Raw genomic sequence first — 25,945 nt, 5'->3', positions numbered from 1 at the left:
CACCCTTTGCATGCAAACACGTTTTGACATTGTCCTTAAAAAAATAATGATTATCTTTGGTAGCAAAGTAATCAGACCTTATCTTACACCACTCAATAGTAAAGCACAACAACAGTTTTCCCAATACTGTATGCAAATTCTCAACAGACACTATCCTCATGCGTATGCGTAATTGCCATTTGGAAGATACAATGATTATATCCACAAACTTAAAAAATAATGTGAGGTATATTTTGTAAATACGTGTGCTGCAAATGTGTTGGTTATTCAAAAGTCGGGTTAGGTTTAGATATTCTTTACGCTAAGACAATAGTTTTCTTCAGTCTTTAGGCTATGCTAAATAAAATCCAGAATGGAATGGTCCGGAATGTCCCCCTTAACAAGTGTGCGCACCACTCCTTGGGGCATAAAACTCCTCTCTGCTATTCAACATCTTAGATGGTCTTGAGCCAGTCGGACCAATAAACAGCAGAAAGAATAATGACAGGCCTCAACGCTTTAAAATTGGACGCTAATGTAGTAGTTCTTGGGAAAGACAGGGTTGGTAAATCTGGTGAGACCAAATCTCTCATTATTTATCGTTTTGTGCAATGTATTCAAGTCTACAGTGCAATGGTCAGTGGACCATTCTGGCATTTCTAACTGGATCCATTCCTTTCCTCAACATACTTAGTAGGATGATGATGATGACGACGATGATGATGATGATGATGATTATTGTTTCACAGCGTTGACAGTCCGCTTTTTAAGTAGAAGATTCATTGGAGAATATGGGAATATTGGTAAGTGTTGTTTGTCTGTCATCACCAGATATTGTAATATCAAGCTAACATTTGACTATTGTAGGCCTATACAGTACAACTAAATTACTATTTGTCTGTTAATTGCTTTCAGAATCAATCTACAGCCACAATGTTGTCATGGATGGAAGGGACATAACTTTTAACATCTGGGATTCACCATGTTGTCAGGTATTACGAAATGTTAACATTCAATCTATTATAATGCAGGTTAGTGTGTTTCATCATGAATCTTGTTATAGAGGCAGCTCTGCAGAGTGGTCAATAGCAGGCACAGCCACAAAGTCATAAAATCTGAATTTAAACCTAATATTAACCCTAACCTTAACCACACTACTAACCCTAATGCCTAACCCTAACCTTAAATGAAGGTCAGAAAGCTAACTTATTTTCATGCATTTTTACAATAGAGACAAATTTGACTTTGCAGCTGACTTATCTAAGGGAAAATCGCTCAGTTCTGCCTCATGTCAAGACACGCCAACCTGCTGTTATAATATGCCATCATCATGATGTCTGAAACTGTATTCAGTCCTTTGAAATGACTGCAAGAATTCAGTATATTTGGCATCTTATACAGAGCACTTCAGTTAATCATAGGCTTATTTATAAGTGCCTTTATGGTAGACACAGATTTATGATGCTGCCATTTTCCCATACTGCAGTGAGTATTACTGCAGAGAAGCACCTGGTTGTCTTTGGCATGAATGAGTCCACTTTTACTAGCACCATGCACGACCACAATGACTGGACACAATCGGCCCAGAGAAATAGGGCTTACATGGACTGACTAACTTATCCCAAGATTCTTCCTTTCCCAATACATAACCTATCACTCTTTGATCCAAGCAAGCCTATACATTTTTTATATCTTTTAACCTTTTCCAGGATCTGTCCATGGAGACCTCCCCATATGAGAAGAAAGTCCAGTGGGCGAACGGTTTTGTCCTGGTCTACAGCATCTGTGACAGGGCCAGCTTCAACTCTGTCACCAAGCTGATCCAGTCCATTAAGGACTTCCGGGGCATGGTCATGGTGCCCATGGTGATCGTAGACAACAAGAGGGACCTGAATCACAGATGGACAGTCCTCAGTGAGGAGGGCAGAATGCTAACCCTGACAATAGACTGCCAGTTCTATGTGGTTTCAGCTGCTGAGAACTACTACAGTGTCCTCATGGTGTTTCACGGACTAATAGACAGGATATGGAAGTCCAAGTCTGCCATCAAGAAGCAAGCTGGAATTAAAGACATTGTGAAAAGCATGTCTGCAGTTTTTGCCAGGAGACGGACGGATTCGCTGTGAGACTATGGCACAGGGAGGAAGACATTGTATACTGTAATCAATGTATGCATAGGTCTGACATGAGTTGTTGTATGATGTCTGTGCTCTGGCATCAGGACATGACTTGGTATGTGACAAAGGGATCCAGAGACTGCCTTATGGCTAACACACGACAATGAAGGGCAGAAACAGGGGCAGTTGGCATTGTAGTTGTGGAAATGGCAGTGATGGAAAAAGTGCCCAATTGTCATACTTGAGTAAAAGTAAAGATACCTTAATAGAAAATGACTGAAGTAAAAGTGAAAGTAACCCAGTAAAATACTACTTGAATAAAAGTCTAAAAGTATTTAGTTTTAAATATACTTAAGTATCAAAAGTAAATGTACATTCCTTATATATTAATTTACATTCCTTATATTTATTAAACCAGACGGCACAATTTTTAAAATTTTTTCTATGGATAGCCACTCCAACACTCAGACATCATTTACAAACGAAGCATTTGGGTTTAGGGAGTCCGCCAGATCAGAGGCAGTAGGGATGACCAGGGATATTCTCTTGATAAGTGTGTGAATTGGGACATTTTCCTGTTCTGATAAGCATTCAAAATGTAACGAGTAATTTTGGGTGTCCGGGCAAATGTATGGAGTAAAAATTACATTATTTTCTTTAGGAATGTAGTGAAGTAAAAAACGACTTAAGTAGTACTTTAACATATTTTTACTTAAGTACTTAACACTACTGGGAAATGGAGACTAGTACCCAAAGTTATTGCTTTAGCTGTGGCTGACTGCTGCAGGAAAGGACTGACTTGGAGAGAGCACACTATCCACAGAAATTGTAGATCTTGTATATTATTTACAATGAAACAATTCCTTTATTTAACTGTCTAGTAGCTGCTCTTTACACTGAATACTTTTGCAAAGAAATGCATATGAATATCATGGCCAGTGACCAGTCCAGTGACATTCTGTGGCCGTCTGGGAAAAGGTGCCAAAGTTAGCTCATAAAGAGATAAATTATATTTGATCAAATTACTATTATCCTTAACCCATTATCAACTATTGCAGGGCAAACACTTAATAATTACTTTCATATACAAAAATTACTTTTTTAAACCAACATGAGCACTTTTCATATCAATATTGTTTGTCACCAAGATGAGTGACAAGGCTCCTGGAAATTAATACAATATTGGGATGTAGCTTAAGTGATAAACACTTGAGATAAGTATATGTGTCACGACTTCTGCCGAAGTTGGTGCCTCTCCTTGTTCGGGCGGCGTTCGACGGTCGACGTCATCGGCTTTCTAGCCTCCACCGATCTACATTTCTTTTTCCATTTGTTTTGTCTGTATTGTTCACACCTGGTTCCCATTTCGTTTGAATTATTTCCCTATTTAACCCTCTGCAGCCATCATGGTTTTGTGCGTGTTTATTGTTGTCAGTTGTCTCGTTTATGCGATTCTGGATTTTCGTTCTCCTTGCTGGAAGATTGATTTTGAGTAAAGTTACTATTAGTACTCATCTCTGTGTCCTGCGCCTGACTCCACCTTACCCACATCACCTAGACTCTGACAATATGTATACATTTATGTTTATATTCCTATACTGAAATGAAATAAAAACATTTTTTATTGCTATGAGCTGAATAAAACCCCTATACCGTCATCTTATTTTAATTTTATTTAACCTTTATTTAACTAGGCAAGTCAGTTAAGAACAAATTCTTATTTTCAATGACGGCCTAGGAACAGTGGGTTAACTGCCTTGTTATTGACATCTTATTGAATTTATGTATGGGAATACTGGAATAAATATTGACTGTCCAGTATAGTTTGTAAATTACTCTTCTTGTAACGTCAGCAACCAATACAGTAGCAGCTTATGCTACAATCTAAATCACCAGTCAAACACTTGTCAAGATACAACATCCTCTGAATATAAGGACATATAGGAATATTTGACCCTGTTGATGAGAAAATTCCAGCCTACCCCAGACAGAATAATGAGCCGAACATGACAGATGGAAGAAATATAACTGTTCCGTTAATCATCCCACCAGTTCAAGGCAAGTAAGGATTTAATGTGAAGTGAGGATATGTAAACATAGATACATGCTATTAAGAAACAGTAATGAAAGTGTCATATTTCATTTCATGCATGTCCCTCATCGTGAAAAATGTGGGTTATTTCTTCAAGACAGTCTTTTGTTCAACATTTTCCCATGGTAGGTAGTAAGAAGGAAAGATGGATCCCCAGAGTCAGATTTTTTCTCAAATCCAACGTATTAATCCCTCTAATGACAGCGGTAAAGACACAGAGCTCAATGTGGACAGGATCAAGGCGTGTCGCTTCATTGATCTGTCTGTTCTTAATGATTTAAAGCTAATGAGCACAGTCACATTATTTCAGACATGCTTATATGTCTTCTATTGGGTATTTGACAACAGAATAAGAGGCATTCTTTCAAGCAAAGTCTTGGCCCTCGTCTTATGTTTGCCATATCACAAAGACACACGCATCATATACAGTACCAACCAGTTAAAAGTTGGGACACACAGACTCATTCAAGGGTTTTGTAAATGTTTTACTATTTTCTACATTGTAGAATAATAGTGAAGACATCAAACTATGAAATAACAAAGATGGAATCATGTAGCAACCAAAAAAGTGTTAAACAAAAAAAAGTATATTTTATATTTGAGACTCTTCAAAGTAGCCACCCCTTGCCTTGATGACAGCTTTGCACACTCTTGGCATTCTCTCAACCAGCTTTGTGAGGTAGTCATCTGGAATGCATTTCAATTAACAGGTGTGCCTTGTTAAAAGTTAATTTGTGTAATTTCTTTCCTTCTTAATACGTTTGAGAAAATCTATTTGTGTTGTGTTGTGTTGTGGCAAGGTAGGGGTGGTATATAGAGTTAATTTTATATTATGGCAAGAACAACTCAAATAAGCAAAGAGAAACAAAAGTCCATCATTACTTTAACCTGTTGGGGCTAGGTATTTTCACGGCCGGATAAATAACGTACCCGATTTAAACTGGTTACTACTCTTGCCCAGAAACGAGAATATGCATATAATTAGTAGATTTGGATAGAAACACTTAAAGTTTCTAAATCTGTTTGAATGGTGTCTGTGAGTATAACATAACTCATATGGCAGGCCAAAACCTGAGAAGATTCCATACAGGAAGTGCCCTGTCTGACAATTTGTTGTCCTGTTGCATCTCTATTGAAAATACAGCATCTGTGCTGTAATGTGACACTTTCTAAGGCTTCCATTGGATCTCTAAAGCCGCCAGAAAGTGGAATGGGGTGTCTGCTGTCTCTGGGCAAAGTACAGCAGCAGAGTTTGTAAGTGGTCAGCCTGGGGACAGTGAGACTGAGATGCGCGTTCACGAGACTTCTCCATTTTTTTCTTTCAGCCTTTGAATGAATACAACGTTGCCCGGTTGGAATATTATTGCTATTTTACGAGAAAAATAGCATAAAAATTCATTTTAAACAGCATTTGACATGCTTCTAAGTACGGTAATGGAATTTTTTGTCACGAAATGCGCGCGCGTTACCCTTCGGATAGTGACCTGAACGCACAAACAAAACGGAGGTATTTGGATATAACTATGGATTATTTGGAACCAAAACAACATTTGTTGTTGAAGTAGAAGTCCTGGGAGTGAATTTTGACGAAGAACAGCAAAGGTAATCCAATTTTTCTAATAGTAATTCTGAGTTTAGTGAGCCCCAAACTTGGTGGGTGTCATAATAGCTAGCCGTGATGGCCGAGCTATGTACTCAGAATATTGCAAAATGTGCTTTCGCCGAAAAGCTATTTTAAAATCGGACATAGCGTTTGCATAAAGGTGTTCTGTATCTATAATTCTTAAAATAATTGTTATGTATTTTGTCAACATTTATCATGAGTATTTTAGTAAATTCACCGGAAGTTTTCGGTGGGTATGCTAGTTCTGAACATCACATGCTAATGTAAAAAGCAGTTTTTTGATATAAATATGAACTTGATTGAACAAAACATGCATGTATTGTATAACATAATGTCCTAGGAGTGTCATCTGATGAAGATCATCAAAGGTTAGTGCTGCATTTAGCTGTGGTTTTGGTTTTTGTGACATATATGCTTGCTTTGAAAATGGCTGTGTGATTATTTTTGGCAGGGTACTCTCCTGACATAATCTAATGTTGTGCTTTCGCTGTAAAGCCTTTTTGAAATCGGACAATGTGGTTAGATTAACGAGAGTCTTGTCTTTAAAATGGTGTAAAATAGTCATATGTTTGAGAAATTGAAGTTATAGCATTTTTGAGGTATTTGTATTTCGCGCCACACGATTCCACTGGCTGTTGACTAGGGTGGGATGCAAACGTCCCACCTAGCCCAGAGAGGTTTTAAGACATGAAGGTCAGTCAATTCTGAAAATTTCAAGAACTTTGAAAGTTTCTTCAAGTGTAGTCACAAAAACCATCAAGCGCTATGATGAAACTGGCTCTCATGAGGACCGCCACAGGAAAGGAAGACCCAGAGTTACCTCTGCTGCAGTGGATAAGTTCATTAGAGTTAACTGCACCTCAGATTGCAGCCCACATAAATGCTTCACAGAGTTTAATTAACAGACACATCTCAACATCAACTGTTCAGAGGAGACTGCTTGAATCAGGCGTTCATGGTTGAATTGCTGCAAAGAAATCACTACCATAGGACACCAATAAGAAAAAGAGACTTGCTTTGGCCCAGAAACACGGGCAATGGACGTTAGACTGGTGGAAATCTGTCCTTTGGTCTGATGAGTTCAAATTGGAGATTTTTGGTTCGAACTGCCATGTCTTTGTGAGACGCAGAGTAGGTAAACGGATGATCTCCACATGTGTGGTTCCCACCGTAAAGCATGGAGGTGTGATGGTGTGGGGGTGCTTTGCTGGTGACACTTTCTGTGATTTATTTACAATTCAAGGCACACTTAACCAGCATGGCTACCACAGCATTCTGCAGCGATACACCATCCTATCTGCTTTGTGCTTAGTGGGACTATCATTCGTTTTTCAACATGACGATGTCACAACACACCTTCAGGCTGTGTAAGGGCTATTTGACCACAAAGGAGAGTGATGAAGTGCTGCATCAGATGATCTGGCCTCCACAATCACCCGACCTCAACCCAATTGAGATGGTTTGGGATGAGTTGGACCGCAGAGTGAAGAAAAAGCAGCCAACAAGAGCTCAGCATATGCGGGAACTCCTTCGAAACTGTTGGAAAAGCATTCCAGGTGAAGCTGGTTGAGAGAATGCCAAGAGTGTGCAAAGCTGTCATCAAGGCAAAGGGTGGCTACTTTGAAGAATCTGAAATATAAAATGTATTTTGATTTGTTTAACACTTTTTTGGTTACTACATGATTCCATATGTGTTATTTCATAGTTTTGATGTCTTCACTATGATTATACAATGTAGAAAATAGTAAAAATTGAGAAAAACCCTTGAATGAGTAGGTGTGTCCAAACTTTTGACTGGTACAGCAAGTCCTACTCAAGGGCCTTCAACACACCTGATTGCAATAAAGCTCTACAAATACTGTTGCAATGGCTGAATCACAGCATTGTTGTAAGCGTATTACATTGCTGCTAGTTGACACTGTTAATCATACATTTGAGTTGTATCCTTCTGAATGGGCTCCACAGTGACAACGTATTTAGTGATTGGGCTTTAGTGGCTGGTATGCAAAGAGCATAAGGAGTTGTGGGACCTCATAGCGATCTCTCCTCTCTGTGGGATGTGCTGGGTAATGACAGAGTTGTAGGATTGGCCTAGTATCATACTCTGCTGTTGGGTGATCTGCCACAGGACACTCTGCTTGAGGAGCAGGGCCTCATCAGAGATATTGAGCTTCCATTGCTCCTCATCCCCAGCACTGCAGCCAGGCTCGGGAACCCCTGTAGGAGGATAACCCTGTGTCCAAAGAAAACAATACCATGATACAACATTGGAGACTTATTGATGGTTTTGAGGATTGTTCTGTATGCATGTCAGACTATACAACTAGTAGATGTTAGTTACTAGCATTTCAAAAAATCATTGTTCTTCCCACAGATGTGTTTGGCCTTATACAAACAGACCTGTTCCAACCAGGATACTGTTCTCCCCTGGAATTCCTCCAGTTCACTACTGTTGTGTGCAGTGTTCTAGTAAACTTGGTCTGACCCTCCAGACAAGCAAGCCTCCCTCACACCTCAGCCCAGAGGACTCCCAGGGGACCGGCCCATGGGCAGACAGACAGAAAGACACCAGCCTGGGAGGCTGCACGGCAGGTAAGCTGGTGCCAGACCCCTTGGTATCCCCTGTCTGTCTGGATGTGTGATGGTACCAAACAGGAACATGCCAGGGGTTAATGAAGCAGACCTGGATCTGTCTGTGGCCCCAACAGCTCACTGTCACATTCCCTGACCCCCTAAAGACCATGCCTCAGCAGGACTCTGGTGTTATTCACTGCTTTATGCACCAGACTGGATATGTAGTACTTGTAAGAGGGAAATGGCTACCAAAAAGACGAACAGGGAATGTATTTTTTATTTAAAAAATGTAACTACTGCATTTGAGAGAGATATGTGAGTATGTGACTATGAACATCAATCCCAAAAACAAGTTAGTGTGCATGAGCAGTTGGCTTTCAGTTTGTTTAACACCACACACTGTAGATGTCATAGATGTCCTTGCTCCACATGGCTAGGTCTCTGGAGATCTGTTCTTAGTAAGGACGTGCACATGCAGGCTTTTCCAAGAAACTGCACACCCTAATCTCTCCTCAGTTTACAGATACACTTTCATTCCTGGAAACAAAAACATTGGAAGTCTAAACAACACGATCAGCACTCATGAGACAATACTAAGTTCAGTTCCAAAATGTGACTCAGCTTGAATTTGTCACACACCACAGACTAAACCAGCAGAAGTCAAAATACTTTGTTTCAAGCAACCAGACATGGTCAAAAACAAGTTAAAAATGTTTATATCATGCCCTGACTGACACATTGTTGTAAACATCTGACAGATTTCAGCAATTTATCCAAGTAATTACGACTATCTCTAATCCCTTTTATCTGAATCATTACTTTTTTGGTTATTGTCTACTACAGGGATTATTTAATGACCATCACAGGCTTAGTTTGAATTAATGACAAGGTCTGTGTGTGTTAGGCAGAGCAGCACAGGGGAACCCAAGAGCAGACTCAGACAAGGAAACAGGGATGAATGAACCCAGGTATTTATTGTAACACAGGGAGAGATGGAGTGCAGATCCAGGGAAGCTCAGTTGAGTTGTAGGAAACCAGATGTGGAGGCTGAGGTTGGAGTGAGCTGGGTTGGGATAGGGTAAACGGGTCCAGAGGGGAATCCAAGGGAGTGGTGGTGAGCTGAATCCAGAACAGGGTAGCAGGGTGGTGAGCTGTGGAACAGGAGACAGGAACCAGAGTCAGAGCAGCAGAATGAACGGAGATTACTATCTGGCAGAGTGGAAGTGGCAGGACTGAGTATTTGTAGAGGCATTGATTATGGAATGGGTAGCAGCTGGTGGGGATCTTCTCTGACTCCAGCACACCTGTCTCCAACCACACAATCACATACACAGAGGGAGAGGGAGAGGGAGAGGGAGAGGGAGAGGGAGAGGGAGAGGGAGAGGGAGAGGGAGAGGGAGAGGGAGAGGGAGAGGGAGAGGGAGAGGGAGAGGGAGAGAGTGTACTGGGGGAATGGCTGCAAGTCAAGGAGACACCGGATGTCCACTAGGGGGTGTGGCAGGAACAAATGTGACAGTGTGTTTCCCCTGCTGGCTTCCTCATAGTCTCCTAGGTAATTGTCTACAATGACTTCCTCAAAATAACCTGCTATTACGCATTTGAGACATGTGAGTCGATCCATGTCATTTCAGCAAGCCATGACACCACCATCTCAGATTGTTTTGAAATTGTTTCTGTAGTTAGAAACAGGTAAGATTGGCAGTCCTGAAACATTACTTTGTAGAAATTTAACTATGTAACCTATTTTATTGCACCCAAATTGGCCATTTTAATTTATAGGATTCAGATAATATTCATTAAATATGGTACCCAACATCTGATGTGGACTAAAATAATTTCTACCAATATGTAAGACATGAGGAATAAAAACATGGTCAAAAGCCAGCCACGAAGCCCCCACAACTCATGCCAATCAAATCCCACCCCAACAACCAGTATACAGTATCAGTTTTCTATGTTTGACAAGTAGTATGAAGCTGCGGCATGGGTGGCTTTTGACAATTTTTTGGGGATTCCTCATATATTACTCATTGGTAGTGTTAGGTTCTTATTTTTCAGAGTAAATAACTCACGGACACTAGAGAAGCTTTAACCAAGTTTAATTCTTCCCAAAGGTTCTGTACAGCTGTAATTCAGACAGACCAACATTTCTCCCATCACAGATATATATATCCCACTTAAGACACTCCTTCTCTCCAATCCTACATCTTATGGTTCTACAGGAAAAGAGTAACAGGATGCTAAACCCTCATTACTCCCTTCAGGGGATCTGACCTCACCTCCTGACCTCAACCCCTCCTTCACCTAATCCACAGATGTCCATCTGTCTCCCCTATATCAACACGTTGCTCTCCTCCCGTCCACCCAACACATTCCAAAGCCATCTGTCTTTCTACAGAGAAGCATTATCTTCTGACATGAAACCCAGTCTCTTTCACTCCTAATATTCTATGCTTCTTCTCTGTCATTTATTTAATATTTCAATGTTCAAATGGTCGAATCCAACATACCCTCCTCTTGAACAATAGCATCTTAATGTTCAATTAATATAAACTTGGAAATTACTAATAAATTGATAAACAATGATAATAAAACATGAATTAAAAAAAACTAACAAATGATTATAAAACGTGAATTGAACAAACAAACAAATGAACAAACAATGAACAAACAGCCACCGTAAGGTGTACAAGTTCAGAGACTTATGGCCTCCGTACTATGATCACGCAGCAAAATGCCATTCCAGCTGAATCTGCTCTCTCGTTCTATGGCAGATGGAGCAGCTTTTAGTTTCTCCACTTTCCCCTTCTGGTTCATAAGAGAGTAAAAGCACAAGACTTGGAAAGCAACAAAAAGACACACAAAATATAACATGCCTCCAGCATACTTTCCTGCTGGGTTCAACAAAAATTAAAGCTCTACAAAGCTTCCTCGTGTTTTCACCCAGTCTTCCCCTTTCTGGCCCCAGGTTCCGAGAGGTGTTCCCAAGTCATGTCATTTTCATTTGTTCCCCATCTCCTCCATTTCACCTGATATGCAAGTGTGTATCCCTAATCAACATTACATCCTCTTGAGGTAACTCAGCACTGTATATGCTTTCACATCAATGCCTTCAACATTTTGTTCAGAGTACAATTACCCCTCTATACTCTATCGTATGATGCATTAACCAATAAAGCAGCTAACCCAACCCAACTATGATGTTTAAAGTAGCTCCCAGACCCAACCCATCTGTATGTCTTAGTGGAATCTAGTCTCTCTCTCTCTCTCTCTCTCTCGCTCTGCTTCCTCTGTCATGGTGTCTTCACTCACCCATTTTGCAGCTGTACCTCACTTCACATGAGAACTATGCACCCCCCAAGGAGAGACATGATGATCTTTACCACTGCAGGTACTGTACGGAGTAGTGTGTGTCCCAAACCAATGCTGTTCCAACACCCCCACCTGGTGTCTCTTGATATACACTCAATCTCCAGAATTCAGCCGTGCCCTTGGTTACATCTCTGCTTTCACCTAAGGATATGCACACAGCAACACATGGGTCATTTCCTGACAACATAATTTGTGATATTTGAATAACCGCATCCCCTGTCCTCCCATCGGTCCCCCAGTTACCAGTTACCAATCTATGTGACATGAGTTGTCATAAACTGATATCCCAACAATGCTACTAAAGTAACCATTGCTACTTCCAACATGGCCCATGACTATAGTCTCACAATACCACTCATTTGCGCAATTCCATGCTATCAATATAGCATCCTTTGCTACTAGTATTGCTCCTTCATTTACTGTCCCTACAGCGCCTGCCGTGAGAATACCTCCTGCATGCATTCTGTCAAATGTTCGCCGGCTGTTAGAAATTGGAGAAAAACAAAATGAGTTGGGAATAATATCCAACCTAACAAAACTCTGAGTAACAGGTGTCCTGAAAGTTTACCATAGTGTCTGACATGCCACTGGTATCTCTTCTACTCTCTCCATGATCTAGGTATGTGTAATGTTCAACTAAATCCCCATTTTGTGTACAGTTAGCTGTCGTCCCTCTTCTATGAGCTATCTCCTGTAACAATATACAGTCTCTAGGAATGATACTCCTCTATTATTACATCAACCCATAGCACACTATACTCCTAATGCATTTTCTACAGTTATAAACATACCAACACATTCTCAAATCAGTTAGTCAATATACATCATTCCCTCCTCTGGAACAATGAACACCCTCATGTTCTACGAAACCTAAAAACATATTGACTTGAAAAGAAAAGAGAAACAAAGTACATGTTTAATAACTTAGCACCACTCATTGATGCAATGTAACCTAAAAATTCTGAATACAGGGTAAAACAAAAAAGAACAAAAAACTTTCATGGTTGTCCCAAGCTACCATCCAGTGATTCCCCCAAACAAACCACCTCCCCTCAGGATGACACTTAGAGATACGTTTCTGGAGACTCTCTCTGCCAAATAAATGTTATCAGCGCCCCCACCCCTCATCATGCATTAGCAACTCTCTCTCACTGTATCCCAATCACAGCTAAAACATTTTATAAATTATCCAACCCAAATTTAGAATGACTGACCTAGGTGCTTACTTTGAGTCTAGGGCTCAAATTCCAGTTTATCAACTTAGCACACATCATCCCTGTTAGAACATACATTTATAAACAACTTTTTATTGCCGGTCATAACTCTTCTCATTACAGCCCCCCTTTGTCCCTGTTTTCCTGTCATGAGTGGCCTGGTAAAGAAAGATCAGTATCTCAATGCATTCTCAGTCTAAATAGTTAGCAGGGCGTATACCACCCCCCCTTCCTTCACCCGGCACTTATCATTCTAGTGTGTCTTCTTCAGATATCGTTTACAGTTCATTTTCCCAACGGCACATGTCACTTTTGCCTGTCACATTTCATGGCCCTTGATAATGTCCCGATTTTAATATCCAAGTAGATATTTCCACTCCTCCCACGTACACGAGTCTCTTACCTGAGCTTGTTCTCTCTCCACGCTCACTCCACATGCGCTCTCAGCACCCCGGCCCCGGTTTATGGCTCGGACTCAGATAGGAGTGGTAAAGTAAGTGTCTCAGCAATTTCAGAGAATGACGAAATAAAATGTCTAACAAAATTGAAAACTCCTAAAGTTTCTACCCGATCCCGGGTAATGTGTATCTTGCCCTTAGAAATTGAAACCTCCACATATGTTGCCTCTTGCTTTGCTAGTTGTGCTTTCTCATACGAAGCTTTATGACCCTGTTCCGCCAAATTGTCTACCAATGTGGTGTGGTCTCGCATATGAGTTTCTTCGTCTTTGGACGCTAAAAACAAATCATCCACGTATTGTACCAACACAGAACCAACTATTAACACCCTTTTAACGATTGTTTCAATGCAAAATGATACCAAGTGAGACTATTTGTAAGTCCCATCGGCACTCTACTAAAATATCATACGTCTTCCATCACATAGAAACTGTAATCTCGATGAACTACTTATCGATCGAACAGAGACTATACACCGCTAGGTGAAAGTTCCATTCTTGCTAATCTCAAAACGATTAGTTGTTGCTCTTTTGAAAAAGATGCAAACTCTTGTATAGCGGCATTTCCTGCTAATGCAGTAGGTTCCAGTATCACCTTATACTCATTCTTCCAATGCCCGATAGTCCCACATCTAAAACAGGGAGCTATCCCCTTACACTTTGATGTGTTTTCGCTACATTTCTTAGTTTTATCCTGGCCATTGAAACTATAGTTAGTGATTTTCTCTATGGCCCTATTAACCCCTCACACATCTGTGAGGTGAGCGGAGTTGTACTCCACTCTCAAAACATTGTCTTGAATTAAATCTACTACCCCCGCAATTATCGTTTTGATCACAGGGTTCAAACCTGCCATCAAAACAGAAATGCAAATTCTATCAATACACTCCCGTTCTCAGTCCTTCTGTAGTAGCGTACTCGTACTCATTCTGGGTTTATCGTGATGCATTTCTGTTGATAGAATGCTGACATCAAAACGCTGCTATTTTGAGCTTTTGATTCTGGTTTTATGTCTTTATGCCAAGTCATAATTGCCTCCCTGAATTCTTTATTAGATTTGAATTCTCAGTCAGCAGAAAATGTTATCTAATTTGCTCAATTTTTCCCATATTCCAGCCGAATTGGTAGAATGCTCGTGCGATTCTTTCAGCGCCTCTATGGCTTTAGTAAAATCTGCTAGCTCTATTTTACAGGGAGAAACGGGTCCGTTTATCGCCATATCAATAGATATTATTCCCTAAACACTCCCGACAGTGTACAGGGTATTTTAGATTTCTTCACTCCCGTCTATATTACCCACCTTCTATTAACTATGTTCTAAGATAGCACTACACACTTCCCCGGATAATAATTAATTGGTCACGGCACTTAATACTTTGTATTAGAACCGATACCATTGCGTCTACGAATTTATTACTGGAGAATACGGATTACTTAATGGCTTTGTGCCGTATGTCCTCCAATATCCCTATTATTGATAACACACATCACCAAAATTATTCACACTTGTCTTCCTATTTCCACATAATCTGCCATGGTTCACCACCCCAACAGGGCACACAACTAATCTCCCATTCACACACACACTTTTATGGCTACTACAACTAGGCTCTCACCCCGTTATAGGTTGTGCAGGGAACCAACCCCGCCGGAATTTAACCCCTAGGACTTACCCTTCGCAGGTTCCAGCCTCCGCGGGCTTACCTTCTGGACTCACCCTATATTTATAGTAATCACTGGTATTAACCCACTGGGATTTACTAATGACTTTATAGTACTAGCAGGAACCAACCTACTAGGTATTTACCCCCTAGGATGACCCTACAGGTACCAGCCTGTATGAGTTTACCATTTACTATAAAGCTACGACCGGTCGTTACACAATGGGCCTATAGAATTAAACTTAGGCTCTCCAGGTCCGTATCCCATAATTAGTTCAGCCAACAATTCTCATCTCCTCAAGATGTCAAAATGAGTGGAAACAGATATAGGAACTAGCCTTCCCTGTTTGTTGCCAGCTCTGCTCCACTGATCTGGACTCTTTGGTTTGACTACAAATCGGGGTGAACCCTGCTCGCAGCGCCATCTGTTAGGTTCTTACTTTTCAGAGTAAATAACTCACGGACACTAGAGAAGCATTAACCAAGTTTAATTCTTCCCAAAGGTTATGTACAGCTGTAATTCAGACAGCCCAACATTTCTCCCATCACAGATATATATATCCCACTTAAGACACTCCTCCTTCTCTCCAATCCTACATCTTATGGTTCTACAGGAAAAGAGTAACAGGATGCTAAACCCTTATTACTCCCTTCAGGGGATCTGACTTCACCTCCTGACCTCAACCCCTCCTTCACCTAATCCACAGATGTCCATCTGTCTCCCCTATATCAACACGTTGCTCTCCTCCCATCCACCCAACACATTCCAAAGCCATCTGTCTTTCTACAGAGAACCATTAACTTCTGACATGAAACCCAGTCTCTTTCACTCCTAATATTCTATGCTTCTTGTCTGTCATTTATTTAATATCTCAATGTTCAAAATGTCGAATCCAACAGTAGGAAGAAGTATGGTCCAAATCAGTTGTTGGGTACTATATTTATTGAATATTATCTGAATACAATAAATTAAAATGGCCAATTTAGGTGCAATCAATTAGCTTAATATCTCAGAGATCAAATTAGATTACAACAAAATAATATTTCAGCAATGCTAATTGTATCTGTTACTACCCGCTCGGCACAGACGTCAATTCAACATCTATTCCACGTTTATTCAATGTAATTTCATTGAAATGACTTGGAAACTACATTGATTCAACCAGTGTGGTCCAAGTGGGTAACTACAGAAATGACTTCAGAACAATCTGAGATGGTGGATGAACAACTCATATGTCATCTGGGCCTACAGCTAATTAGAATATCAGAATTTTCTTTCCCAGAAAAGCCAGCAGGATTTGTCCTCTGTGTGGGACTATTCCAGCTAGACTTGCTTGCTGTTTGTTCAGGGAATCATGAGCTGTATGATGGCAAGGAGAAATGGTATGACGCTGTAATGGATTCACTCACATGCAGTCATTTCCGGTCACAACTTGTAGATTTGTTTACGTGCTGCTGTGCGTTTTGTTGCTAACCTTACTTTGCTACCTGACAACTTTACGGTTTTTACTTTTTAATTACCGTTTATATTTTTAGTTTTTCCCTCACTCAACTTTTTTTTTTTCATTCAACGTTTTCACTCCGGACGCTTTATCTGGACGTGGTTCATCAGGACCTCCACCAGCCGAAGCTAAGTAGTAACATTAACATGACGCCTTCTAATTGCAGTCGCTGTACTCATAATATACAGGAGAAAGATTGCCTTATGGCGAAGATAGCTGTGCTGCAAGCCCAGCTTCAGACGCAATCGTTAGGCAAGGGTAATTTCAGTGTAGGAAAGGATGAAACAGCGTCTGTGCCACCAGTAAGTACACATAGTAGTATAAATCCCCTCGCACCGTCCCCGCAGCCGGACAACTTTCTCATGGCTTCAGGAGGGCAATGCTGTAGGAATGCTCAACCGGTGTCGCTCATTCAGCCGACAGAAACTTTCAACCGGTTCTCCCCATTAACCTGTTAGGGCTAGGGGGCAGTATTGACACGGCCGGATAAAAAACGTACCCGATTTAATCTGGTTACTACTCCTGCCCAGTAACTAGAATATGCATATAATTATTGGCTTTGGATAGAAAACACCCTAAAGTTTCTAAAACTGTTTGAATGGTGTCTGTGAGTATAACAGAACTCAAATGGCAGGCCAAAACCTGAGAAGATTCCATGCAGGAAGTGGCCTGTCTGACAATTTGTGTTTCATCTTGGCACTTTTTATTGAAGACTGAGGATCTTTGCTCTAACGTGACACTTCCTACGGCTCCCATAGGCTCTCAGAGCCCGGGAAAAAGCTGAACGATATCGAGGCAGCCTCTGACTGAAACACATTATCGCTTTTGGCAAGTGGCCGATCAGAGTACTATGGGCTTAGGCACGTGCCCGAGTCGACCAAATGCTTTATTTTCTTTCGTCTGTTTACCTAAACGCAGATTCCCGGTCGGAATATTATCGCTTTTTTATGAGAAATTTAGCATTTAGCTGTGGTTTGGGTTTATGTGACATTATATGCTAGCTTGAAAAATGGGTGTCTGATTATTTCTGGCTGGGTACTCTGCTGACATAATCTAATGTTTTGCTTTCGTTGTAAAGCCTTTTTGAAATTGGACAGTGTGGTTAGATTAACGAGAGTCTTGTCTTTAAAATGGTGTAAAATAGTAATATGTTTGAAAAATTGAAGTTTTTGCATTTTTGAGGTTTTTGAATAACGCGCCACGGGATTACACTGGCTGTTACGTAGGTGGGACGATTTGGTGCCACCTACCCTAGAGAGGTTAAGCAGCGAGTTGGAGTCAGAGGCCGAGCCTTCTCTGGTCTCTACTCCTCCCGTTACGGGGTCTGAGATGCCGAAGCCTCCCACCATTAGCTCTGACAAAATGAAAACCCTAGTCATTGGCGACTCCATTACCAGCAGTATTAGACTTAAAAAGAATCATCAAGCGAGCATACACCGTTTACCAGGGGGCAGGGCTACCGACGTGAAGGCTAATCTGAAGATGGTGCTGGCTAAAGCTAAAACTGGCGAGTGTAGAGAGTATAGGGATATTGTTATCCGTGTCGGCACCAACGATGTTAGGATGAAACAGTCAGAGGTCACCAAGTGCAACATAGCTTCAGCGTGTAAATCAGCTAGAAAGATGTGTCGGCATCGAGTAATTGTCTCTGGCCCCCTCCCAGTTAGGGGGAGTGATGAGCTCTACAGCAGAGTCTCACAACTCAATCGCTGGTTGAAAACTGTTTTCTGCCCCTCCCAAAAGATAGAATTTGTAGATAATTGGCCCTCTTTCTGGGACTCACCCACAAACAGGACCAAGCCTGGCCCCCTCCATCCTAGCTGGAGGGGTGCTCTCATCTTATCTACGAACATAGACAGGGCTCTAACTAAGCCTGCCAGCTTAGTGGAGTCTGCCACTAGCATAGTGTCTGTGCCTCGACCTAGGTTGGGCAAAACTAAACATGGCGGTGTTCGCCTTAGCAATCTCACTTGAATAAAGACCTCCTCCATTCCTGCCATTATTGAAAGAGATTGTGATACCTCACATCTCAAAATAGGGCTACTTAATGTTAGATCCCTCACTTCCAAGGCAGTTATAGTCAATGAACTAATCACTGATCATAATCTTGATGTGATTGGCCTGACTGAAACAAGGCTTAAGCCTGATGAATTTACTGTGTTAAATGAGGCTTCACCTCCTGGTTACACTAGTGACCATATCCCCCGTGCATCCCGCAAAGGCGGAGGTGTTGCTAACATTTACGATAGCAAATTTCAATTTATAAAAAATCCAGACATTTCATCTTTTGAACTTGTAGTCATGAAATCTATGCAGCCTACTCAATCACTTTTTATAGCTACTGTTTACAGGCCTCCTGGGCCATATACATCGTTCCTCACTGAGTTCCCTGAATTCCTATCTGAACTTGTAGTCATAGCAGATAATATTCACATTTTTGTGACTTTAATATTCACATGGAAAAGTCCACAGACCCACTCCAAAAGGCTTTCAGAGCCATCATCGACTCAGTGGGTTTTGTCCAACATGTCGCCGGACCTACTCACTGCCACAGTCATACTCTGGACCTAGTTTTGTCCCATGGAATAAATGTTGTGGATCTAAATGTTTTTCCTCATAATCCTGGACTATCGGACCACCATTTTATTATGTTTGTAATCACAACAAATAATCTGCTCAGACCCCAACCAAGGATCATCAAAAGTCGTGCTATAAATTCTCAGACAACCCAAAGATTGTTTAATACCCTTCCAGACTCCCTCTGCCTACCCAAGGACGTCAGAGGACAAAAATCAGTTAACCACCTAACTGAGGAACTCAATTTAACCTTGCGCAATACCCTAGATGCAGTCGCACCCCTAAAAACTAAAAACATTTGTCGTAAGAAACTAGCTCCCTGGTATACAGAAAATACCCGAGCTCTGAAACAAGCTTCCAGAAAATTGGAACGGAAATGGCGCCACACCAAACTGGAAGTCTTCCGACTAGCTTAGAAAGACAGTACCATGCAGTATCGAAGAGCCCTCACTGCTGCTCGATCATCCTATTTTTCCAACTTAATTGAGGAAAATAAGAACAATCCAAATTTATTTTTGATACTGTTGCAAAGCTAACTAAAAAGCAACATTCCCCAAGAGAGGATGGCTTTCACTTCAGCAATAATAAATTCATGAACTTCTTTGAGGAAAAGATCATGATCATTAGAAAGCAAATTACAGACTCCTCTTTAAATCTGCGTATTCCTCCAAAGCTCAGTTGTACTGAGTCTGCACAACTCTGCCAGGACCTAGGATCAAGGGAGACACTCAAGTGTTTTTGCACTATATCTCTTGACACAATGATGAAAATAATCATGGCCTCTAAACCTTCAAGCTGCATACTGGACCCTATTCCAACTAAACTACTAAAAGAGCTGCTTCCTGTGCTTGGCCCTCCTATGTTGAACATAATAAACGTCTCTCTATCCACCGGATGTGTACCATACTCACTAAAAGTGGCAGTAATAAAGCCTCTCTTGAAAAAGCCAAACCTTGACCTAGAAAATATAAAAAACTATCGGCCTATATCAAATCTCCCATTCCTCTCAACATTTTTTGAAAAAGCTGTTGCGCAGCAACTCACTGCCTTCCTGAAGACAAACAATGTATACGAAATTCCTCAGTCTGGTTTTAGACCCCATCATAGCACTGAGACTGCACTTGTGAAGGTAGTAAATGACCTTTTAATGGCGTCAGACTGAGGCTCTGCATCTGTCCTGGTGCTCCTAGACCTTAGTGCTGCTTTTGATACCATCGATCACCACGTTTTTTTGGAGAGATTGGAAAGCCAGATTGGTCTACATGGACAAGTTCTGGCCTGGTTTACATCTTATCTGTCGGAAAGATATCAGTTTGTCTCTGTGGATGGTTTGTCCTCTGACAAATCAACTGTACATTTCGGTGTTCCTCAAGGTTCCGTTTTAGGACCACTATTGTTTTCACTATATATTTTACCTCTTGGGAATGTCATTCGAAAACACATTGTTAACTTTCACTGCTATGCGGATGACACACAGCTGTACATTTCAATGAAACATGGTGAAGCCCCAAAATTGCCCTCGCTGGAAGCCTGTGTTTCAGACATAAGGAAGTGGATGGCTGCAAACTTTCTACTTTTAAACTCGGACAAAACAGAGATGCTTGTTCTTGGTCCCAAGAAACAAAGAGATCTTCTGTTGAATCTAACAATTCATCTTGATGGTTGTACAGTCATCTCAAATAAAACTGTGAAGGACCTCGGCGTTACTCTGGACCCTGATCTCTCTTTTGACAAACATATGAAGACTGTTTCAAGGACAGCTTTTTTCCATCTACGAAACATTGCAAAAATCTGAAATTTTCTGTCCAAAAATTATGCAGAAAAATTTATCCATGCTTTTGTCACTTCTAGGTTAGACTACTGCAATGCTCTAATTTCCGGCTACCCGGATAAAGCACTAAATAAACTTCAGTTAGTGCTAAATACGGCTGCTAGAATCCTGACTAGAACCCAAAAATGTTATCATATTACTCCAGTGCTAGCCTCCCTACACTGGCTTCCTGTTAAGGCAAGGGCTGATTTCAAGGTTTTACTGCTAACCTACAAAGCATTACATGGGCTTGCTCCTACCTATCTTTCCGATTTGGTCCTGCCATACATACCTACACGTATGTTATGGTCACAAGACGCAGGCCTCCTAATTGTACCTAGAATTTCTAAGCAAACAGCTGGAGGCAGGGCTTTCTCCAATAGAGCTCCATATTTATGGAATGGTCTGCCTACCCACGTGAGAGACGCAGACTCGGTCTCAACCTTTAAGTCTTCATTGAAGACTCATCTCTTCAGTAGGTCCTATGATTGAGTGTAGTCTGGCCCAAGAGTGTGAAGGTGAACGGAAAGGCACTGGAGCAACGAACCACCCTTGCTGTCTCTGCCTGGCCGGTTCCCCTCTCTCCACTGGGATTCTCTGCCTCTAACCCTATTACAGGGACTGAGTCACTGGCCTACTTGTGCTCTTCCATGCTGTTCCTAGGACGGGTGCATCACTTGAGTGGGTTGAGTCACTGACGTGGTCTTCCTGTCTGGGTTGTGCCGTGGCGGAGATCTTTATGGGCTATACTCGGCCACGTCTCAGGATGGTAAGTTGGTGGTTGAAGGTATCCCTCTAGTGGTGTGGGGGCTGTGCTTTGGCAAAGTGGGTGGGGTTATATCCTGCCTGTTTGGCCCTGTCCGGGGGTATCATCGGATGGGGCCACAGTGTCTCCTGACCCCTCCTGTCTCAGCCTCCAGTATTTATGCTGCAGTAGTTTATGTGTCGGGGGGCTAGGGTTAGTCTGTTATATCTGGAGTATTTCTCCTGTCTTATCAGGTGTCCTGTGTGAATTTAAGTATGCTCTCTCTAATTCTCTCTTTCTTTCTTTCTTTCTTTCTTTCTTTCTTTCTTTCTTTCTTTCTTTCTTTCTTTCTTTCTTTCTTTCTTTCTTTCTTTCTTTCTTTCTCTCTCTCGGAGGTCCTGAGCCCTAGGACCATGCCTCAGGACTACCTGGCATGATGAATCCTTGCTGTCCCCAGTCCACCTGGCCCTGCTGCTGCTCCAGTTTCAACTGTTCTGCCTGCGGCTATGGAACACTGACCTGTTCACCGGACGTGCTACCTGTCCCAGACCTGCTGTTTTCAACTCTCTAGAGACAGCAGGAACGGTAGAGATATTCTCAATGATCGGCTATGAAAAGCCAACTGACATTTACTCCTGAGGTGCTGACCTGTTGCACCCTCGACAACTACTGTGATTATTATTATTTCACCATGCTGGTCATTTATGAACATTTGAAAATCTTGGCCATGTTCTGTTATAATCTCCACTCGGGACAGCCAGAAGAGGACTGGCCACCCCTCATAGCCTGGTTCCTCTCTAGGTTTCTTCCTAGGTTTTAGCCTTTCTAGGGAGTTTTTCCTAGCCACCGTGCTTCTACACCTGCATTGCTGGATGTTTGGGGTTTTAGGCTGGGTTTCTGTACAGCACTTTGTGATATCAGCTGATGTAAGAAGGGCTATATAAATACATTTGATTTGAATTTGATTTGATTATCTTTCGTTAGGAGACTCTTTGAACAAACAGGCCATTAAGGCCAAACAGACTGGTATGATCTATGAAGGGCAGAATGCATGCATGCATGCCTTTTCATGTGCCAATATTAACCAGAATGCATCTCATCACCTTCAGGCAACTCTGAATTTCAACTTACAGGAAGTTATAGTCTTGCCTTCACCTGTAATTACAAAATAATTATAACCTAATGTACAGTACATACCTAGTAAGGGCATGATAAAATATATATCATATCACTGTCAAGCTGGCCTGGCACATGGTACCTATTTGTTTTAGATTAATGGTGGCTTTTTGTAATGCTCAGTGGCAATTCTTTTTTGGAAGCATACCAGCAAAGGCACTACAAAACACTGAACAATACATTAATTGCACTGTAATGGTGACAAACGGTGCCCACAAACTGTTAGGGCCTACATAAAGCTGTCTGAATAGCAGAGCTTTATTTCAGGACCATGGAGTGAATCCTTACCACTGCTACACATGGCTATCAGCGGAGCCTTGTCTGGCAGCGAATCAGTTCATTCAGCCTCATTTACTGCCTTTTAAAAAACATAGCTGATATGGCTGACTTGCTTCAACAAATGTGGTTTATACTGACAATTGAGATGTACAAACTATGGCATAAGGGGACAACAAGATAGTTTTAATTAAGACATTAATGAGTGAGCTAGGACGGATGTAGTCAATATTTGTTCAGCACTTTTGAAATGTACAGCGACAGAATTCAGAACACGGGCCGATCTTACAGTATTCTCCCTGTACACCAAGTCAGAAACGTGGGATAAATAAAGGGGGCATATAAGCAAACAATGAAAGCTCTTACAATATTTGATGATTACATTTCTCTAAAACAGGCAATAGCCTGCACGTGCACCACCAGTCAGAACAGAAAGGGACCAAATTATTAGGGTGAGGCACATGGGCTACTAACAGCTTACTACACAACATACACTTAGCATTACTTTCTTAGCTACAATATAAATATCTCCCTGGCATATTACATCATTTATGCAGCAGCATACAAGTCATATTTGGACTCACCTTGTTGTGCAGTGCTCACTTGAACAGGAAGGTGGAGCGGCGGTCCATGTGGGTAAATTTTGTCATCGCACTTTGCCAGCAAAGTGTGGCATTCTCTGGATTTATGGTGCTTTCAAGACAACTGGGAACTCGGGAAAAAACAAGGATTAATCATGTTGCCAGTGATTTTCAAGGTATGAGCTTTAGAAAGAGGCCCGATGTCACGTCCTGGCCAGTATAAGGTTAATTGGTATTGTAGTTTGGTCAGGACGTGGCAGAGGGTATTCGTTTTATGTGGTTCGGGGTGGTGTGTTTTGTTGAAGGGGCATTTGGTTTAAGTATTCCGGGGTTTTTGGGCACTGTTTGGTTTTCAGGTATTCTGTGTTTAGTCTAGTATGTCTGTTTCTATGTTTGGTTAATTGGGGTTGGGACTCTCAGTTGAAGGCAGGTGTTGTCTATCTGCCTTTGATTGAGAGTCCCATATATGAGGGTGTGTTTGTTATTTGTGGGTGATTGTTCTGTGTTGAGCCTTATGCTTTGCCAGACTGTTTGTTGTTGTTCGTTCGTTCTAGTGTTTTGTTATTTTGGTATTCATTTTGAAAATAAATAAACGTCAAGATGAGCCTGCACTTACCTGCTGCGTTTTGGTCCTCCTTCACCGACGACAAGCGTGACACCCGATTTCCCAACTATGAATTCCGAGTTGGATGACCGTTCAAAATGTATTTTCCCAGTCGGAGCTCATTTTTTTCAGAGTTCCCAGTTGTCCTCACTGAAGTCTAAGATTTTCCAGTTCCAAGTATCCAGTTGGTTTGAACATGGCAGAAGTCATGCTGGATTGACAGCATGGCCAATGTTGAATGTTTATCCTTTTAAGCTTGGAAAAGAGATCCTTAAACCCAGACTTGGACCACACACCCACTCCACTGAATAGTAGGCTAGTGATTGCTTTGCAACGTGTGCAGTTAGCCACTAATTACTTCCAAACCACTCATTGTTGGATATTACTTGTTAGATATTTCTGCGCTGTCGGAGTAGAAGCACAACCATTTTGCTACACCCGCAATAACATCTGCTAAGCACGTGTATGTGACCAATACAATTTCATTCGATTTTCGTTGCGCCGTGATTGGCTCAGTGTTCTGTCACTCAGCAGGCCACTACAAGTGCCTCTCCTCTGCCGGAAATGTTTTGGGTCGGCCTCTTGAATGAATTAAATTGCTCAGGGAAGAGCGGTCAAAGGATCTCCTTCAGGGAAGTCATATTCCTTGTCGTAATGCTGGTAGTTCTGGTAAATTACCGCTGCTCTGATATCCAATAGTTCTTCCTGGCTGTATGTAATGACACAAAACATTTCCTGAGCTAATAATGTAAAAAATAATACATAAAAAACGAAATACCGCAAAGATTCCCAAAGAGCTAGTCGCGAGGCCGCCATCTCAGTCGGTGCCAGGATAGTGCAACTAGAGAACATTACCAACCACTACTCTCTGTATTTTCTGAATGGCTGCCCCTGCACTTCATAAAGTACTGAGCTAGGCTGAAACACCTGAATTTTGGAGCTGCCTTACTCAAGAAAGAAAAAATAGGCCATGTTTGTATGCAGCTTTATTATCACTGATTATACATTTTTTACATTTTGTTAATGTTGTAAATGACTATTGTAGCTGGAAACGGCTGATTTTTTTATGGAATATCTGCATAGGTGTACAGAGGCCCATTATCAGCAACAATCACTCCTTTGTTCCAATGGCACGTTGTGTTAGCTAATCCATGTTTATAATTTTAAAAGGCTAATTGATCATTATAAAGCCCTTCTGAAATTATGTTAGCACAGCTGAAAAAGTTGTTCTAATTAAAGAAGAAATACAACTGCTGGTTTTTGATATAAATATGAACTTGATTGAACAAAACATGCATGTATTGTATAACATAATGTCCTAGGGTTGTCATCTGATGAAGATCATCAAAGGTTAGTGCTGCATTTAGCTGTGGTTTGGGTTTATGTGACATTATATGCTAGCTTGAAAAATGGGTGTCTGATTATTTCTGGCTGCGTACTCTGCTGACATAATCTAATGTTTTGCTTTCGTTGTAAAGCCTTTTTGAAATCGGACAGTGTGGTTAGATTAACGAGAGTCTTGTCTTTAAAATGGTGTAAAATAGTAATATGTTTGAAAAATTGAAGTTTTTGCATTTTTGAGGT

The 25,945-nt window shown here is 41.3% G+C and overlaps 1 protein-coding gene across 2 annotated transcripts; it reads left to right on the top strand.

The window, feature by feature from the left end:
- Positions 1 to 480: 480 nt before the first annotated feature.
- si:dkeyp-59c12.1 (Ras-related and estrogen-regulated growth inhibitor-like protein) lies at positions 481 to 2,708 on the top strand. 2 transcript variants are annotated; one of them, XM_014149158.3, is made up of 4 exons: positions 481 to 553; positions 729 to 782; positions 895 to 971; positions 1,689 to 2,708. In XM_014149158.3, the coding sequence occupies exons 1-4, from the start codon at positions 481 to 483 to the stop codon at positions 2,103 to 2,105; spliced, it is 621 nt and encodes a 206-aa protein (XP_014004633.3). In that variant the 3' UTR covers positions 2,106 to 2,708. The 2 variants fall into 2 exon arrangements, with proteins under 2 accessions (XP_014004633.3, XP_045552753.2); XM_045696797.2 differs by having other exon boundaries at positions 895 to 1,010; positions 1,719 to 2,708.
- Positions 2,709 to 25,945: the final 23,237 nt, after the last annotated feature.

Source organism: Salmo salar, chromosome 16, assembly GCF_965601325.2.
Source record: "Salmo salar chromosome 16, fSalSal1, whole genome shotgun sequence".
Taxonomy (NCBI): domain Eukaryota; kingdom Metazoa; phylum Chordata; class Actinopteri; order Salmoniformes; family Salmonidae; genus Salmo; species Salmo salar.
This window is presented reverse-complemented; position numbering and strand designations above follow the sequence as displayed.

Excerpts from the sequence above, each read along its gene's own strand:
- si:dkeyp-59c12.1 (XM_045696797.2), top strand. The coding sequence starts at position 481 with ATGACAGGCCTCAACGCTTTAAAATTGGACGCTAATGTAGTAGTTCTT. Across the intron at positions 554-728 it reads AGACAGGGTTGGTAAATCTG|CGTTGACAGTCCGCTTTTTA; the intron begins GTGAGACCAAAT and ends ATTGTTTCACAG. Across the intron at positions 783-894 it reads TGGAGAATATGGGAATATTG|AATCAATCTACAGCCACAAT; the intron begins GTAAGTGTTGTT and ends AATTGCTTTCAG.